This window comes from Lutjanus erythropterus, chromosome 4, assembly GCF_056507025.1.
Source record: "Lutjanus erythropterus isolate fLutEry1 chromosome 4, fLutEry1.hap2, whole genome shotgun sequence".
NCBI classification, from domain to species: domain Eukaryota; kingdom Metazoa; phylum Chordata; class Actinopteri; order Lutjaniformes; family Lutjanidae; genus Lutjanus; species Lutjanus erythropterus.
In genome coordinates this window covers 34,006,734-34,026,444 of record NC_139320.1, presented here as the reverse complement: position 1 = coordinate 34,026,444, position 19,711 = coordinate 34,006,734, and the positions used below count along the sequence as shown (strand labels likewise).

Sequence of the window (19,711 nt, the reverse complement as noted above, 5' to 3'; positions counted from 1 at the left end):
TGCAGAAGCTTGTGTCAGCTCACATGGAAAACATGTTTTTCACAACGGCTTGAGAAATTGTATTTTGATGGTAAACGAAATGTGAATGTTCAGATTGGAATACATGAAGAACAATGCTGTGAAGCTGCTGAATGATTAAAATTTATAACGGAGCAGCCTTTTAAGACGTGTCTTGGAGGGAACTTTAAGTCTTTTTAATTACTATGGTAAAAATAAGCTCTACAACATGACTCGATGTCAACTGAAGTTTAACAAGATGCCATTTTCTCTCATTTTCTCCCACAGAGAAAAATACGGAGCCTTCCCTGCCCACACTGTGACGTCAAACCCCATCACACCTGCTTCACCTGCAGATTGCACAGCTGAAGGCAGAACGAGGTAAAACTAGTACATCTGATGTTGCACGTTTACTGCATGCATGTGTATCCTTAAGCAGAAACATGTATTTTGTTTGTTTTAATCTGAGGTTTTGTTATGTAGACTTGGCAGACGGAAACATTTAGTTTACTTAAAAGCAAACATTTGTTTTGGGGCTGTGTGATCCACTTGAATTGTCTTGAAACTTTTGATATAATCATTTCTCATCAGCCATTGTAATCTGCACTTTATTGCATTAGTTTGACATTGCTAGTATTTAGACTTTTTGTGTCTGGTTCTGATTTGTATTTATCTGTGTTTGTGAGTTCAGTTGAGTATCTAATCTTGTAACAGACCTATTTTTTCATCGTCTTGATGCTTACAGTTGTGTCGTCTTAATCTGCTTCAATTCACTTCAAACTCACTGAATGATTGGTTAAAAGAGAAGTGATGTCCACAGACTTGACAAAAGGCTAATTGACTTGATGACCTGATATTTTTTCTGCAGTGTAGGGGGTCAGCTGTCTGCTCTGCTAGTTTGTAGATAAAGCACTTCCTCATCTGCATTTTGTACTGATAATGAAAAGCAGGGTACCTGTTGTAAATTCTCTGCCATGAAGGAGAGCTGCACTACCAGCCACTGTCACACAACATCCAGCTTAATAAGGACTCCCACAATGCAATATTGAGTGTGCCATACTGATCCCTTCTGATTCCAGTAACAGCTCACCAGTACTTTCTTTAAATTCTTTCTGGTTGTCATGAAATTGTTGTTTATCAGCAGCTTCCTTTGATTTACAGAAGTGTTGTTTTTGGCTTCAGGAAGCACTTTGACCTGTCTGTCAGTGCTAATGTCAGATATCTTTAACTCTGGTGGCAACAAAGTACTGGTCATAAAAGTTGAAATACTTGTGTTTTAATTTTTTACTCTTTTGTCTTTCATTTATGTGGTATTTATAGATGCATTATTTTGTCATTCTTCTATTTTTGGTCAGATTTGATGATAGGCCTGTCTTTGATTCTTTAACATGGTTCGGATGACAAAGGATTTTTTAGGGTAATGAGTGACATTGTTGATGATGACAGCTGTAGCAAGACTGCAATATGGTTGGGCAGTACGATGACTTGACAGATAAATCCAGTATTTTACTGCATTTAATAAATCTAACTTTGGTAACATTTTAAAGAGTTTATATAACATTAAAAATAGCTGGAACCTCTTTCATCATGCTATTGCTGAAATGTTGAAATACTTCATACACCATAAACATAAACTACAAAATTTACCAGGGACAGAGTAAATAGCATATTTATGCTCCTAGTCTGAAGTACACAGTTATGATATCAGAATTATTCTAATTTCTACAGAACTTTTCTTGCTCCTTAATTAATAATTGTTTTCCACTGCATTGCTCACATCTGATTATATTGTACTTTGAACACTCAACAGCCTAATTTATCACATCATACAGAACTTGCATATCTGTTCCTCCCTCCTGGGAAAAACAGTGGCAATCAATTAATTTTCGTAGTGAATTAGAACATGGTTGGAGGCCCACCTGACACTCTATCAGGGGCCAGATTTAGCCTCTCTTAAAGACTCGGGTGACTTCATCACATGTCAGAAGGATAGAGTAGATAGAATATATTTATTCTGTGAAACTACACACAGGTACACAAGCATTGGAAGATGATGTGTTTATATTACTCAGTAAAGTTACTTGTTTTAACAGTTGCTTTAAGTTTTAAAAGCCCTTCAACCAGACCTCAGAGTCTCATGATCCTCCCGTCTTCACCTTGTTGAAACGTCCTTGAGCAGTACTCTGAAACCACTCCAGCTACGATCGTGCTGACCTCTGACCTGAGATGAATTAGAATATTTTGAAAAATCCTTTGGCAAACCAGAGATTGAAATATCTTATCTGAATATTTACATACTCATCTTGACCTCCCCTCTGTTTCACCTCTCCACCTCCATCCTCGTTTTCTCACCACCATTCATCTGTTCCAGTGACTGATGATGAATGGTGATGTGGGCTGCGATTCGTGAGCCTCCAACGGGATGCAGATTGTTCAGCTTGTTATGTGGCTGTCTGAATGTGTTTTGAATTTTTTTCGTGCTAAATGCATCTTGCTCTTTTCACCCCTGACCCCCCCCCCCCCCCCCCCACTGCTTCTCACAAGCTGTCTCAGTGTGTCGGGACAGCAGCCTGATGAACAGACAGGCAGATGGGAGTGACACTAGCGACATCAGCGGGATTCAGCATAACAATGTAGACGGAAATCAGTGGAGACAATGACAGCGGGGTCGGGAGAGACTTGAGGAAAGTGAGCGGAAAGAAAAGCAGGGCGACAGGCAGAGTAGCTTAGTAAAGCTCCAGTCTGAGAGGGGGAGATGTCGCCTCCAGATAAGCCCAAACAGACTTACAAGCCCAATATAGACCAGAGTCAAAGGCTTCGACTATTTACTTCCTTCTAGCCAATGTTCTGATATGTCAGTGTTGTTTTCAGCGTTTCCTGTAGAGGTTTATTGTTGATGGAGGGGACTCGGGGTGGTTTGTATCTGAGACTCAAGTGTCAGACTTCCAGGATTGCCTGCAGTAAGTGTTGTACTTTATGAATTTGTGCAACCACTGTCAGGTGAATACACCCCTCCTTTATAGCTGAGTTTGAGCATGATGTCTGCTTAGACGCACGTCCCTGCAGCTCCATTTAGCACAACATCAAATTTGTTTATCAAATCTCTGCACTGTACTGTAGAAAGGGAAACAGGTCACATCAGGAAGATGCAGGCAGATACCGACAGTCATCCTGTAGCTTCTCATCGTGCTGCTCCACTCCACAGCACAATGAAACATCCACTGAACTTGACTCACGGCCCCAGACAGTTCACCTCTACCACTTCCTTTTAAAGGCACCGACCTTTCAGCAATGCACTGATGACTTTTAATTTTAGACTCCAATGTAGACCTACTTTTCTATTAGAGCTGTTTTTTCCACCAGGTCACAAGTCTTCATAACCACATTGCAGGTCCTTCAGGTTTCTAAATGATCATTAAAGGATATGTCTGGTTTTTTAAAAAGTCCATCTTAGTACCATACTCACACACCACATGTAGTTTGGGAAAGCAGTTATTGCTCATTGCAGGCATTCCTCTTGTCCATACTGGCTATGAAAACATTGCTTTGTGTTGCAAATACACTGTAATAAAATGGAAGATAGGCTTGACTTGTATTAAAAATATTTTGTTTTCTTTTCTCTGTCACAATTTGTATTATTTGGGAGTTTTTATCCAATCAGAACGAAAGACTTGAATGTTTTTGGCTGGGCGGCAACAGTGGTTAAAATATTTTCTCTTTCAAAACAAACATCCCTTGATATAAGTGAAAAGTATCCAATCCTTTTATCGCCCTTTTTTTTTTTACTCAAGCATACTGCAGCTTCACCATGCCATGTGATCTGCTACTTCAGCACACTTTCACAACAAATATTATTGGGAAAAATACAGAAATTTGCTGTGAGCATTTCATATCCAGGAATTCATACGTTGTCCAGCCATATACTAGGTTTTGACCTAGTCTTGTTTTTCTCAAGTCTTTAGAGGGTAAAGTCACAAGTAAGTCAATTCCAAGTCAAGTCAGAAAGGTCTATCTTCCTGCAAGGTTAATTGGAGAAATATATGGGAAATATACTTACACTTAAATTGATATTGATTTTTGTAATATGTTTTGCTGCTGACCCTGGCATTGCTTCCTGCACTGGTAGTCCTGCTTCTTCTCCAAACTGGGGATGTGCAGTCCACCGTCAACTGTAGGTAATACACTGAATATGTATAAGTACAACAAACAAACCCACTTCAAAACATCCAAACTATCCCTTTGAGCTTGCATCCAAATTTCAGCTCTGTAGCTCTGCTTTTTTATTTTCTTTGGCTGCTAAAACAGAAACAGGTTTCTGTGTTGCCGGTAGTCCACACCTTTCAAACTGTCTCATGTGGCCTGAGGGTATTTTTATGTAGACATTTGCAGTTTGATCTTTCAGTTTCATCTCTCTTGTTGTTTGTTTTTGATTCGTCACTTCAGATGGCTCTTAACTTCAGCTGCTTCTTCCCTCTGATTGAGATGAGGTCATTCAGGTCGAATTCAGGGTCAACACAGATCTTCTTGTTCAGAAGTCGTGGTGACATGAATGCTGGATGTTCTGTCCCTGCCAGCAGCACTGTATTGTGTTGTATTACAGTGTCGTGCTCTACTCCTGCTCCTGTCTGCCATCTGCCAGTCATATGTACTACCATCTGTTCTTCAAACCAGCCCATAATCTAGCTTGCACTCTGGCATCGTTTGCTTAATTTAAACACTTACAGTAACTGCCACTGATGTTTTGTGTCAGGGGAGTTAGTTTTTTTTCCTTGGGGATTTTTAAAAACCTGTTTGAAAACCACCCTGATCTACTGTGACACAACGCGAAGAGTTAATATTTGCATTTTCCTTTATCTTTGATGGTTATTGTAGATTTTCAGAAGCCTTTGGTCTTTGCACGTACACCTTTTCATTTGACTTTTTCTTGCAGTTTCACATTCTTGCTTCGATCTCAGATATAATTACACTGCTTTCTGTTTTGGCAGTGACACAGACAGAAACATACGGCTGGTCTATGTCTCCTCATCTCTTATCCTTTTACATTTGTCACAAGCACTCAGTTGCACTCCACGCTGATCCTCAGGTCAGCCCGCACTGGTATGACATACCAGCGAGCAGCAGCATCAGCGGCACCTCCTCCATGCAGAGTGCACTCATTCCTCTGGAAGCTGTACTCCTCTGCTAACTCTGTCATTACTACCATCTAACCAGCGTAATTACCAGCCTTGGTGTGTGTTTGTGGTGCATGGGCCAAACCCGCATCATGCAGAGCAAGTCAGAGCGGGAGTGGAGGAAAGAAGCATGAATGAGAGAGACAGGAAGAGTCAAAACAGGGGAGGTATATCCCAGAGCTAACTAATTACTATATGTGAGTAATTAAAAGGCATTAAATGTCTGCACTTTATCTTCTGAAGTCTGGGCCAAAGCTGCACTAGTCTGCTCAAATCTTACTGTGTTTAATGGGGATTAATTATTTCTTCTCATGAGTTTTCATCTGGATTTTTTTTTTTTTTTTACTTTTCCTTTGAAGTTGACATAATAATCATATTGTGTAGGGCTGTTGATTAAAACACTCAACCACTGTTCTCCTTTCTATCTCGCCAGTGGAGCAAATATATGGTTTGCAGATAGCTGTAAGCTAGATGATAAATATATTAAGCACATCTTGGCAGAATTGTGATCATAAAATCCCTACAGTGTGTATTTATTCTCTTTATCATTGTTTGTGGGTGTTTTAACTTGCAACTCTGGTATTTACAACTGATACCTGAGGGCAATATATAATGTATTTAAATTGTAACTTGGTCACAAGTTACTCACAACATAATCCGTTTTCTGATTGTTATCTTGGTGTTTGAAAGGCAGATTAAACAAAGTAAACTGAGTAAAAAGATGAGAATTAACTTAAATGTGTAAAAACACCAGAGTAACCAGGAACACATTGATGGATGATTGGCCTGTTGGGATCAAACCATGCAGGGCATTTCTTGTATTCGGTCAATCTACCAGTGTTGCTTATGGGATGAAGGTCAGTCTGTCAGTCCACCACTTTGGGTCACACTGAAATATCTCAGAAACTGTTGGGCAGACTCTAAATTTTGTACACGCATCATGGTACTCAGAAGATGAATTTTGATGACTTTGGTGATCCCCTGATTTTATGTATATAGTGACATCATTAGATCAATAATGTGATATGTTGAATACTTTGATTTATGACCCAGGGTTTCTGGCGGAAAAGCCAGAAGAGAAGGAGCTCATCACTAAAATGAGAATGGCTGGTACATCTTAAAGGTCAATCTACCTGAGGCGAGCCTAGGCTGAAGTTGTGGCTAACCTTGGTGTAAACCCCCCTGGCTCGCAAACATTGTGCACACAACCTTACTGACTTATTCCTTAAAGGAGTTTGCTACTTGTTTAACACATTTTATTATAAAAAAATCTTACAAATACACTTTTAAACAGTTCCCTGATGCTTATGCCTGGTGGGAAGTCAACCTTGGCCAGATGTGCTGCCAGGCTTGCAGTACTCTGGTGGAAACCCTGATGGCCCAATGCATGCAAAACTGACATTCCCTCAAACCTAAGCTGTACTTTGTTTTGTGTTAATCAGCAAATGTTAGCATGCTAACACACAAAACTAAGAAGATGAATGTTTAAACATTATACATGCTAAAAATGAGCATGTTAACATTAGCATTTTGGTCAAAGCACCACTGTAACTAAGTACAGCCGCAAAGAACTTGTAGTGAGCTGTAAACTCTTAGTCTTGTTATATTGATGTTGCTATAAATGCCACTGTCCCACAAGTCAACCGTCTGACAAGGAAGACTCCAGCTAGTCTAGATTACGGTTTGTATTTCTCCCTCGCTGGGTGTCTGTTAAATGTAGACAGGTATGTTTCTCACTGATAGGTTGTGGGCTGCTGATGCTGTGGCAGAAGTCATCAGTGAAGATCAAACCACGCTCTCTCCATTGCCTCTTTCATCAGGCACCTCAGGCACATAATGAAGCCATTCTGCCGCTCCTGCAGCTGGGGCCGGATAATCTGGGATTGGGCCTGATAGTTGATCACAGGACAGCCCTCCGGATGAGGAGAGACTCTGTCAGAGAAAGCGATCAGAGCGGGAGCCTTTGGCCCGGAAGTGCCTGTGGTTCTCCTGAAACAAAGACATGATACATTTACGAGGCTGTATGACTATAGGGGGATTTTGTTTGCTGTGAATGAGTTCTGTTGATGGTGCCCGTGTGCGTGTATGAGTGAATGAGTAATGCAGTCTTGGAGCCAAAAATGAATTCAGTGAGGGCTCATAAAAGGCGTTGTGTATCATAAAACACACACAAACCACTCTGAGCTGCTTCGACACAATGAAAAGCTCAACGTTATGCAAATTGGACCTCATAACGAAATAGTCTCCCCAGGAGTCGACATTTGTAGAATTCACAAAAACTGAGGCAGCTGGAGAGAGACAAGCACAGATTTGTTCTCACAACAAAATTGTTCCTAATGTACGTTATCTGCAGGCTATTAAACTCAAAGAGTCAAATGTTTAGCTCCTCTTTTCAGACAAGTGTAGCAGCTGATTTTTAAACCCCAGTGACTCCATGTGTAACAGTGGTATCAGTGGAATTGCTTCAATTTTAATGTGGTTAGATGGGAGTCCAGATGATTATACAGTGAAACATTGTGTGTCTGCTCTTTTCTGGCTGTGGTTGAATCATATGATTTTATTCCATAAATCTTTTGTCTGAGGAGCAAAAATGTTACCACCGCTGTCTGATTAACCCTGAAGAGGAGTTCTACATTTGTGAAATGGGAAAGGTCAGTGAGTGTCTGAGTAAAAGCTGAACATACCGATGAAGAAACCGCTTCGATAAGCGGTGTGTGATGAAATGCATGGTTGAATGCAGACAAGCAGGTGCAAGAAAAGAATAACGGGAAGCCATGATGCAGGAATAAAAAGAGAGAAAATGAAATGGAGAAATTTGTGAGACTGAAACCTAAAAAGAGCCTATTTTAAAAGGTAGATAGTCAGATGATTTACGCTTGCCTGCTGAGCAAATTTAATGTCAATATTTGAATGACTTTGGCGGTTTGAGAAGAGACTTATGTAGATAAAGGAGCTTAAATCGAGGAATGAAGACTTAAATAGAGAATGAGATTAGACTGAAACCCGAGCATGGAAAAGGGAGAATGGAAGGGTTTCACTAGAAACACGAGCAGTTTGACTACAGCAGAGATGGATGGATTGAGCACATTTACATTTTAGACATTTAGCTGAAGCTCCTATTTAAAATCTCTAAGACCCCCCATGGACTGCAATTATTTTTTTTCCATATTGCATGTTGAGTTGTATGTCAAGTATCTGCAGGTTTTGAAAAATGTCAAAAAGCGTTGAATTTAGTTCCCTCCAAAAAAAGACTAGAGGATATAAAATGGTCTTGAATATTTTTAATCCCTGCTCTAGGAAGTAATATAGTTTATACAATGTTTTGTATCAGATTTCAGGCGGAAGAGCAGCCTTTAACAATTATTTTCATAACTGATTAATCTGATTAAATTTATTATCATAAATAAATGACGAAGAGCAGAATCGGCACATTTAAGAAGAACCACTAAATGACGCTTTTGCTTGAAAAATGACTGAAATAATTACTAGATTATCAATTAATTGACCAATTGTTGCAGCTTTAGGAGGCTATTAGGAGACATTATACACCTATAAACTGAAAGTAGAGTAGTTTTGTTTTGACACTGTCACTACTGCAGTAGCAGCAATAAAAGCTTATCGTTTTATTTATAATGTTCAAGTGTGTTGATTTTAGCAAAAACTTAAATGAGCTTATTGAATGAATATTGAATTCTTAATAGCTAAATCATTCAATGCATTTATCTGTTTTCTGTGACACAATGTGAAGAGTTAATATTTGCATTTTACTTAATCTTTGATGGTTATTGTAGATCAATATAAATTTAACTTGATGGACCCTATAGAAATGCTGCTAACATGACCCAAGCACATACCACAGACTTCACAAGAACACAGTGTGTTTGCTGTTCAAGGCTGCCAGCATCTTGTCATTATTTGCTGTGTTAATAATCCAGTGGAGTCATAACCACATCATAATATTCTCCAATATGAATTCCTAGCCGGTCACTCTGAACAACCACAACATTCACAGCCAAAAACTATGACCATGACTTACTGCGTTGTCTGGAGTGATGATGACCAAAGGGTGCAATGACTCAGTCTGCTGGGAACTTAACAGTAACTGCAACAATAGTATAAAATTTAGCATTTTTAGATCACTAAACGTTAAAAATAATGTGAGAGTGAGGGTTAAAATGCTTTTACAGTATTCCTCTGCACATGGGATGATGGTATTAAGAAGTCTGTGAAGAATCATTATGTCAAACCTGAGGAGAATCATAAGAAGCATTTGGGTAAACAAAAGTCTTTACAAGGCTGGTGGTAAATTTTTAAGACTTGATGCAGTGTGACTGTCATATTAAAACACCCCACTGTGGTTCACTGAGCAATGTACTGCTCTCTTCCATGCTCTTTCTTAACTCTGTCCAATCACTCTATGTATGTATTTACCTCACCTCACCCCTGCTGCTGTTGGGTCACTTTATGCCCTCTTCTGTTTCGCCTGAAGTGCCTATTCATCTTCCCATCTCAAAGCTGTTTGTTGTTTGACTTCACTCAGAGTAGAATACAGTAGCTTCTGTTAGATCAGTGCCCGCAAGATGCACAATCAGTCATGAGTCTACTCCAACACAAACATAAGCTTTATCATCACTGTGGGCCTCTTTCTAACAAGAGACGAGACATGAGGAGCGAATATGCTACAGTGCTTGAAGTACAGGTGTTTGAAGTTGAGATGAAATGAAAAATGCCTTCTTAGCCCATTTAGATCACATCCCTGGTCACATTGTGACTTTCTTTATATTATTATATCAGAATCAAGTGACATTTTCTTCCTCTAAACCAAAATATGATGTGTGCTTACACAGGCTTGAACCAACCAATTTCAGCAAATAATATCATGACATATAGGGCTGAGACTTACTATTACTTTCATGATTGATTCATCTGTTGATCATTTTCTCGATTAATCGATTAATTGTTTGGTCCATAAAATGTGAGAAAATGTTAATCACTGCTTCCCAGAGCCTGAGATATTGTCTTCCAGTGTCTTGTATTGTCTTGTACTCTCACAGAGGACTGAAGAAACCAGAAAATATGCACATTTGAGAACCTGAAAGAGACTATGGATTATTTCTTTTTAAGGATTCAAATTATTATTCAGTTATCAAAATATTTGGCAATTTGACAACTAATTGATTGATCGACTAATTGTTGCAGCTTTGAATGCAATGACATCCCAGGGATCAATGTAAAAAAGTTTTTGGTCAGAAATCTACTTGCCCAGATCAATTTTTAATCATCCCTGTACAAATTGTCTTATTTATTAGCAATTATCAATTAACCGTCAAATCTTCCCTTCCCCATTTTTTCGAAAGTCCAAGCTGATGTCTTTAAATGTCTTGTTTTGCCAGTCCAAAAAGCAAAGATACTCAGTTTAATATAATAATAAACAGAGAAAAGCAGGAAACCTCCATGTTTGAGAGGCTGAAAACAGCATTTGAGTTGCCAAATTTACTAGCACGACATGGCATTTTATTTGCCTCAGGCAAGCAAGCAATCCTTATTGGTGAGCCTCGCATCCACCCATCCGTCAGTCTTCAACTTTTAGCGTCGTATTGTTAAGATTCAAGGCAGAGACACTCCCACTTTTCAAAATTCTAATCAGATTCCTATTAAACTTATATTTCCCTGCCTATCCGGTTTCACTCGGAAATATCAGGATATGGAGGCTAGATCTCTGCGTTCCCTCTGTTTGGATCTATATCACTTTCTAGTCTGGTGATATTAGCTGAAGTGTTTCGGTGGTTTTAATCTGCAGCAGAGCAGCCACAGCCTTCATGTCCTGTGGCTATATGAGTGTTTGCGTGTGTGTGCACGCACATGCACTCGAGTGCACAGAGTGTGAGATAATAATATCCCTTGTCAGCCTCCTGAAGATTAGCCTCAACGGAAGAAATCCTCTGTCATATCCCCTCACCTTATTTTCTCTCTCTCTCTCTGTCTTATCAGTCGTACATTGTTGTACAGATGAGTGACTCTTCTCGGAATTCACAGCTCAGTTTTCTTCTGTGGGAAAAATTTGGGTCACACCAGCTATGTGAAAAATATTCCAAGTATCTCAGTTCTGATTTGTTTTGGTTTTTTGCGCTGATTATCTGATCTGTTTTCTTTCTTTTCTCAGATCTACATTTGACTGAAAATAGTCAACAAAGAAGAGGACTACTACTACTGCTACTCCAGCTGGTCCTCCATGGACCAGTGAAGTCTCTCCCACCCTGCCAGTTAAAAGCAATGTTTTTGGGAGCTGGAGGCCGTAGCACCATCAGCCGAGTGTGTGTGGGGCACCTCCTCTCCCTCTTTCCCAGCACCCCTCCTGACATGGGATGCCAGCCCCCTGCCTCCCTGCCCTGAGCTCTCCCGGGGTGCCATGAACAGCTACAGAGACAGAGGGGTCACTTGCACCTCCTCGGACCTCCTGGATGGAGGTGGAGGAGGAGGAGGGTTGCCCCAGCACACTCCGTTTCGCCACACCCCCAATGGCCACCCGGCTCCTGGCCTCACAGACCCGGCCATCCAACCACGCGTTTCCGTGCCCAAAATGGGCGTCCGGGCACGGATTGCTGAATGGCCCCCACGACGTGCACAGTCCAGGGAGTCGCTTCTTGAGAATGGGCAAATTGCCAACAATCGCCATGGAGATGACTGCTCCACTTCAGTTTCCTCATCATTTTTGTCATCTGACACCGGGTTGGTGCGGGGAGGAGTTGCCAGGTTGCCACGACGACGGTCCAAGGATGTAGAGTTCAGAGGAGGAGGGTTTGGCGGTGAAAGAAGTTCACCTCTGAGCCTGAGAGTGTTTCCTCCTCTGAGGCAGCGTTCAAACAGCGAGGTGACGCTGAGCGAACAGGACGAAAATGAGGTGAGTCTTCAGCTTTCAGTCAGTCTCACACCTGTAGAGTGGTTCAAGTATAAAATGATGTTTCCGTTTATTTCTAAAGTGTTTTGTATTTTTTTCTCTGTACAAACAAACCAAAAAGATTAAGTATGAAGCTTTGGTGTGAAACAACAACCAATAAGCTAATATTAAAATCAAGAGTATTTTTTTAATCAAGGTTACACTAATATCATCATCATCATCTGTCCCAAAATGAATGTGAACCATCCCAAAATCATAATCTTGTTTATTTACTTTATAATAATCTATAGGTGTTAGTTTTTAGTGGAATAATAGAAACACTAAAAAATAAATAATTACATTTATCTATTTATTTATTTTGAGTTCTCTGCTGTTTCTATTGTTTTATATTAAGTTTATGTAAAACATGTTGCTTTGCCACAGTTACATACACTTTTTGTTATCGGAGTACAAGTACCTCTAAATTTTCTCCAAACTTAAAGTAAAGTTGCTTTTACCTCCAAGCTGTACTTAGCTGAAGCATTTCACTTTTATTTACTGTAAACTTAAACTTAGCTTTGTTAGCTATAAGCTGTCCCCACCTTCCTAATCACATACTTAAAAATAAATAAATAATTGGTCTTGAACTTTGACCCTCTTGATCATACACTCATCACAGAGGATTGTGGGTCAAAGTAGCCAGAAAAGCATGCTGGCTTTCATACTGCAAAATGTGACCAGAGGCAGTTGGACATCGTGGCATTTTTGGCAAACTGAACTTGACATACTGCACACTGGGACATACTCAAATCTTTTTCTGGCAACTGAATAGTATGGTAGTGTGGGTACTGGAAAGCACCCTCTTAGGTCTGTTGCACGGCAGGACTCTGCTGCCCACTGGCTGCTAAAAGCTATCCTGTTGAATTCGACACAAATTTGTTGTTCACAATATAGTATTATCAAGTGAAAAAATAGGGTGTGGTGAGTTAATTGTGTCCTCTTTGATTTTTACATCTGAACCAAAACATCACAGAATCAAACAATTATGTATGCTTTAGCTCACCCACACGCAGCCAGGTTAGCACCTGGCTAAAGTTGGCCAACTAGTGACAAGAAGCTGACTTGACTGGCCGACATCCATTTAAATTTGGGGATAGATAGAGTGTTATCGTGGGAACATTTCAGAATCACAGGTGTCACGCTCAGTAGTGAGCCAGTGATACTATCGTAACTATGGTAACAGCATGAGAAGACACACTTCATTGTAGTCAGTGCTCAGTTCAGTTTGTTATTCAGGAAGCGACAGTAACATACATACGTAATACAAAAAATTCCATTCTGAGGAAGAGTTTGTTGTAAACATGCATTTTTTGGGACGTCTCTAGTCCTTTTTTCCATCCCCTGATATGCCATCAAAAACAATCCTCTTCACTCCCTACACCAGGTGGAGGTTCGTGGAGGAGGCGGGATGGGAAACCTGTTCAGAGAGTACGGCAGCACCTCCTCCATCGACATCCAGGGCATTCCCGAGCAGAGCTTCTTCGAAATGCTCAGCCAGTTCCACCAGGAGAGGCCTGACCAGCGCAGCTCAGCACCCGTACGCCTCGGGGAACTGCTGCGCACTCCAGACTCACCACCAAGCGCTCCCCTCCCCTCTGCTCCCTCACCTGGTCCCGCAGGTGGGGACGACAGATGGACAGGGAGGAAGGATGGAGCTGAGAGGGTGAGGAAGAAAAGCGGAGGGACGGAGTCATCACTGGGCACCTCCTCTTTGTTTAGGAAACTGAGAAGCTCAAGTCGCGGCGAGCTGGATGGAGGGAAAGGAGAGACTAATGAGGATGGAGGAGGACGGGGTTCAGGAGACTACAAACCGTGGGTGTGTCCTAAAAGCTTTGTCCACTTTGATGCTCAGAGCATCCTGTTCGACCTCCACGAAGCAGCAGCTCAGCGGGGCTACGCTGCACAGAGGAGGAACACCGCCACAGGGGCGTCAGCTGCTTCAGTGTCCTTGTCCGTCTCCAGAACCTCAGCTGTGAACGACCCCGTTTACTCCAGCATAGAGGATCTGACACTGAGCCACGACCCCGGCTCCACCACACCCTCACTGGGCACGGATCCCCTGGACGGACAAAACTCGAGCCCGCTGCTCCTCTGCTGCCCCCACTTCCTTAATGAAACTGGGGGCCACGGGGAGCGCAACATCAGCTTTCTCAGCTCGTCAGCAGAGCGAGGTGGAGACAGAGGAGGAGACGGAGCGAGGGGATGGCTGAGGAGGAGTAACGCCAGTGTGTCAGTGCTGGAGGTCCCTATTGAACAGCAGGTGACCAGACTGGACCGACTGAAACTGTACAGCATAGAGCACGTAGACCTGGGGGCCAGGTACTACAGAGACTACTTCCATGGGAAAGGTAATACTGAGACACATTCACTGTATGACAGATGAATCACACTTTAACCATAAATATTCACTGTTGTCGATGCCAGAATCATAAGAAATAATCATATTCAGAGAAAATGGATTATACATGGTTATTCAGTATTACAGCATATTATAATACTGCAATATGTTGTAACTGTGGTTTATAAATGCCTTATAAAAACAGTTTTATCCCTACTGGAGTTAATGGAAATGGGCAAAAGCAGTACATGGAGAACATGCTTAAAGTTATTAAATTGGTTATTAAAGTTCAGGTAGCTTTATATATGACATAAAAAGGCAAAAATACAAAATCAAGGAAGTCATAGGTCAATAATAGGTAATAGTAATAGGTCAAGTGATGCAGAAAACCACAGGAAAAAAAACAAGGCACTCCATCTTCAGGTCAAAGTATACTATAAATGTATTCCTTTAGCATAGGCAATTAAAAAGAGCAGACCAGCGCTTATCAACTCCAGGTCTTTATCAGGATTTGATAAATAAAACATAAAAAGGCATTAAGACAAGATATTAGTAGAAAAAAATCAAGTAATGAATGAGCCATCTGGATGTTAAAGATTAATGTTCAGATACTTTCCCCTTTTCATGCATAAGATTAGTGCTGAAACGTTTGGTCAATCAGTCAAGGAAATAATTTACAACAGTATTTAGAATCAGTTAATCCAACAACTAATGATTACTTTCATTCCTGATTACTCTTTTAATTATTTTGTCAATGAAGTGATTAAATATGCAATCTGTCATAAAATCACACTTTTCCATATTCCAAGGTGACATTGCTGTATTGTTTCATCACCAGAAAGACTTGGAGAATAGATCCAAAAATTATGGAGCACATGGACTAAGGCAACAAAATTCTATCAAGAAACTAATGTTTCAAAGCCAGATGCAGAATCAAACAGAACACAGACTGACATCCTCTTAAAAAAAACTCCTGTAAGTAGACACTCATTCAGCACAGGCTAGAACGATAGGGAGTAGCCAAAACACTGCATTAATACAGTATTCACATGTTAAATAAATCTATGATAATTCATAATCATTACATCAGTGACCAAGCAAATAATACGTGTCAGAATATAAAATACAATAAATTACTCATTGGAGTAATATTAGAGATAACATCAAATTCTAAATAGTAAATCCACATCCTTGACACTCATAACTAGCCTGTATAAAACAATATGACCTGCTAGCCTGATGCTTTGTCATTGGTAATCTGAATTTACCATAAGGCTTGGCTTAAAGCTACAAAAAACAAGTCAGGCTGCACTCGTCACTAAGATAGACTTAACATACTCATCTGGCTTCAAAACTTCCTAAACCTTGGCACCTAAGTCCGTGTGGTCCAGTATTTTTGGACCTATTCTTCAAGTTTTTCCTTGGACAAGATTATCCAAGATGATCTTGAGAACGCTGGACAGGCCTGCAGTTCCTTGTTTGAAGCATGTTAAACTCCTTCCTTCAACTTTAAGTTGTTTGTCTGAACAACAGTCCAAAAGCCATTAAAATTCTTTTTACAGTCATATTAAATTTCAATGTTCAGCATTTTTGCTTGAGAAAGGACTTAAATTGATCACTTATTAAAATAGTTGGAGTGGGTTTTCAGGTGACTAAGATCCATGCCATACAACCACAATGTCATTGGTTCGAATCTGGCTGGGGACAAATGTTGCATATCTCCAACTTGAATTTTGGACTGTTGGTTAGATGAAAATAAGCAACCTGAAGAAGCTACCTTGTTCTCTGAAAAAATATTACTGATTAGCAGAACATTTGCAACCAGTATCTTACATAGTGACTTGAATCAATAATGAAAATATTATTCATTTATTCAACTAATCAGTCAGTCGTCAAAAAATGTGCGAACCTGCGATCTAAAGATGAAAATAGATGTCAAACAGTGATGGTAATTTTGCACAATAATGATGAATAATTAATCATAATGAAAATGTTCACTAGTAGGGGCTAGTGGTCCTAAAGTATGTACTGTACATACTGATCTTATTTTATATTCAGATTTGAGCCCCTTGCTGATATTCCTGTGCATGAATTAGACAGTGTAGATGTGGTTTGTCCAGCCAGAGTTTCTCCAGTGTCACTCCCCACATCTCGTCCTGCAGCTGTTAATATCCAGCTGGGTCTGAGCGGAGCAGAGTGGGCCAAACTGGCACCGTTCCCAGAGTTTTTATTACACATGTACCTGCCACTGGACTGCTGGCAAACTCTGAGCTGATGATACACCACCTTCCTTTCTGCATGATCACAAGTAACCACTTAACGTAGTCAGTCAGTGCAGCTTTGTTTTACAGTAGTTTTACATCTGGTTTTCAGTGTCAGAAGTAACACCTAACATCAGAGAGGAATGATGTGTGCGCGTTTCCGTATGTGTGCATGTGGGCATTTCTTGTCAACATCACCTCTTCAGACACTGTGGATGAAACTTCCCCTTGGCAAGCATCATCTGGCTGCACCCTAATTAGTGACAGATGCTGTTAGCGGCACGTGTGTGCAAGCAAGCGTGTGTGTGTGTGTGTGTGTGTGTGTGTGTGAGGGAGAGACGCCTGCAGCCACACAGATAAAGGTTATCATTCCAAAAATATGTTCATCTGCTGACTCGTTTCCAACTTAGCTGTCCCCCAGAACGCTACTGTGATTGTGTGTGTTTGTGTTTGTGTGTGTGTGTGTGTGGTGCGATGTGCCCCATGTGCGCGTCAGAAAGCCTCATCAAAACGCTGACATTTTCACCACAGGACATGGCGTGGAAGCTAAGCAGGCCTGAGTCTCATAACATGTTCGTCGTCCCAGTTTACTCTAGTCAGACGGGGGGATAGAGGAGGAATACTTGTCAATCTAGATTCTTCCCTGAGTGTCTGGAGAATTTGTCGTTCGACTCCCACACTGCCTGTGGTGTTGGCATTACCACAGCTCAGCTTACAGTAGGAGCTTTAGAGCAGGACAGGGAAAATGCTTGTGGATTGTGTTGATAATTTTGTCTCAGTCTCTTAATGGATGAATATGTTGTGTGTCAACACTTGTAATAAGAATGTTAATTGGTGACTTATGACACCACTTTTTGTTCATTTCCTGGATTTACAAGACTAAGGATATATTTGTTCCTTTGTAGTTTTACTATTAAACATATCGGTAATGACTGATAATTTATAATGATCTATTTTTATTAGAGATAAGAGCGATGTACTCTGAAGAGACATTAATGGTTTAGTGGGGTATGTTAAGTGCTAAGTCAAAGTGTTCAGTGTCATGAAGGTGGCTCTCTTTTAACTACACTAGATCACGATGGTAACTTATGCTTTTATATTGAATCAGCTGTAAACAGTGACACCTTTGAACTAATTCTTTTTCTGACCATGTTCTTTATGAGTGATATATACTCTCAGCCAAGGGAGGACATTATATATGCAAATTTTCTGAGCTGCACATTATGTAATCTAATATGTAATTTCACTGAAAGAAGTTGTGTAATGTAATTACAGTAGTACAATCTGTAATCTTGCCACAGGAACCTCAGTTGATGATGCAGAAATTACATACATACACTAAAAGAATGATGAAGTAAATTCAGGTAACTTTGAAAGATATTTTTTTTTGATTCTGATTTGCCATCAAGTCTGTTTAACAATGCTGATACTGCAGCTCAAAAGACTGATTTGAAAACTGATTAGTCTGTCATATTTATTACAGATAATATTCAACCAGTAGCATTAATTTTACTTAGATTTTTCAAAAACTAAAGTGATTTCCATGTATTCTTCATTATGGGACAGTGTCAGACTGACTAAATCTGCTAGTTTAAAATTTAATGCGCAGTTAGCTTTGTTGCAACAACAGTGTTGTTTTTTTTACCTTAATATATTTTCATATTCTTCATAGCTCTCCATTATAATGACTTGTTCCTCTTGAAGGAAGTAAGCTTAAGTGATTGATCCAGTTTGTGCAGAGGAAAATTCAAATGATGCGCCAAAGGCCTTCATGTGAATGTGCACAGAGCCTGATAACTAAACCTGGGTTAGCAAAGAAAGTTGACAACCACCGTCACGTTACCTGTTATTTCTGACTGGGGTTTTAGTTTAGTTTTTGTTTTATTCAGATCATGCAAGGAAAGCCTGGCTATGTCGAGCTTCCTTTGTAGTGCAGCCCTCAGGAGGAAAATGGCTGACTTTAATCGCCATATCACCAATGTTTTATAACTCAGGCATAGAGTTTTTACTGTATTTATCAGATCTCTTAGTGAAATAAAGCTCCAAAATACAACACAAGAAACATTTCCAGCATCTCTGTAACCACACAACTATTTAGTCCTTTGAACTTCAGCTTTCTTTAGCAACAGTCATCATTTTCTCTGGGTTATGCCTTGTGTTAGCTAAATTGATTTTGTAATTATGTGAGTATTGATTACTAGATAACATGTCATTGTCTCGGTCCTGTCCTTGACTTAATGCCCTCCTCTGTCAGTCCTGTTTACTGCACCGACAGTGCCAGGTGTCTTTTCTTCCAGCCTCTCTCTCCCTCTGCCAGACTCCTCTCTTATCTGTCTCATCTTTATCTCTTCAAGGTCGCTCTTTATTAGTGTTAATACCTTGTTGTTACTCATGCTAATGAGTCTGTAGCACCTAGTAACAAAACTAATGAAAGTTGGGATGGAGTACTTATTCTTTAGTGATATATTTACAGATTTAAATAATAATGCTTCCAGTTTAGGACTGGATTTTATTTGGGTAATGTTTCTGTACAGCTGCTTTTGTTTAAACTACATTTAACATTTAATTTAATTAAGTTTGTTTTGTTTTTTGTTTGTTTTTTTGTTAACTTCTTTTGTAATGAATAATGCAAAAGAACAAGTAAAGAATCAAAAATGTTTGGGACACAACTAATGATTGTTTTCACGGTCATAAATAAATCTTAGTTTCTTAAAGCCCTAGTTGACAAAAAGCATTCCAAAACCTAAAAATATTAACTTAACCATCATAGAATCATAGAAGACAAAGAAAATCAGCAAATATTCACATCTGAGAAGCTGAAAGCTAAAAGAAATGACTACAACTAACCATTATTTTCTCTCATCATGAGATCATGAAATTAATTAGCAACAATTCTAATGAAGAATTGTTGCTAATTAATTCAAGGTTGATTGACTTAACCTTTCAGCTCTAAAAACAGAATTCACTTTTAGTTCATTTCAGTGCTAAGCTGAAAGAATTTCAAACG

The 19,711-nt window shown here is 39.9% G+C and overlaps 1 protein-coding gene across 3 annotated transcripts in view; it reads left to right on the top strand.

Moving 5' to 3' along the window:
- Positions 1-19,711, top strand: part of sipa1l3 (signal-induced proliferation-associated 1 like 3) — a 93,227-nt gene that overhangs the window by 42,315 nt on the left and 31,201 nt on the right. For all 3 annotated transcript variants that reach the window (XM_084717744.1, XM_084717743.1, XM_084717745.1), the window contains 3 exons: positions 286-378; positions 11,332-12,069; positions 13,490-14,453. In XM_084717744.1, the coding sequence (XP_084573870.1) occupies positions 11,578-12,069; positions 13,490-14,453 (1,456 nt within the window). In that variant the 5' untranslated portion in view covers positions 286-378; positions 11,332-11,577. The remainder of the gene's footprint in view (positions 1-285; positions 379-11,331; positions 12,070-13,489; positions 14,454-19,711) is intronic.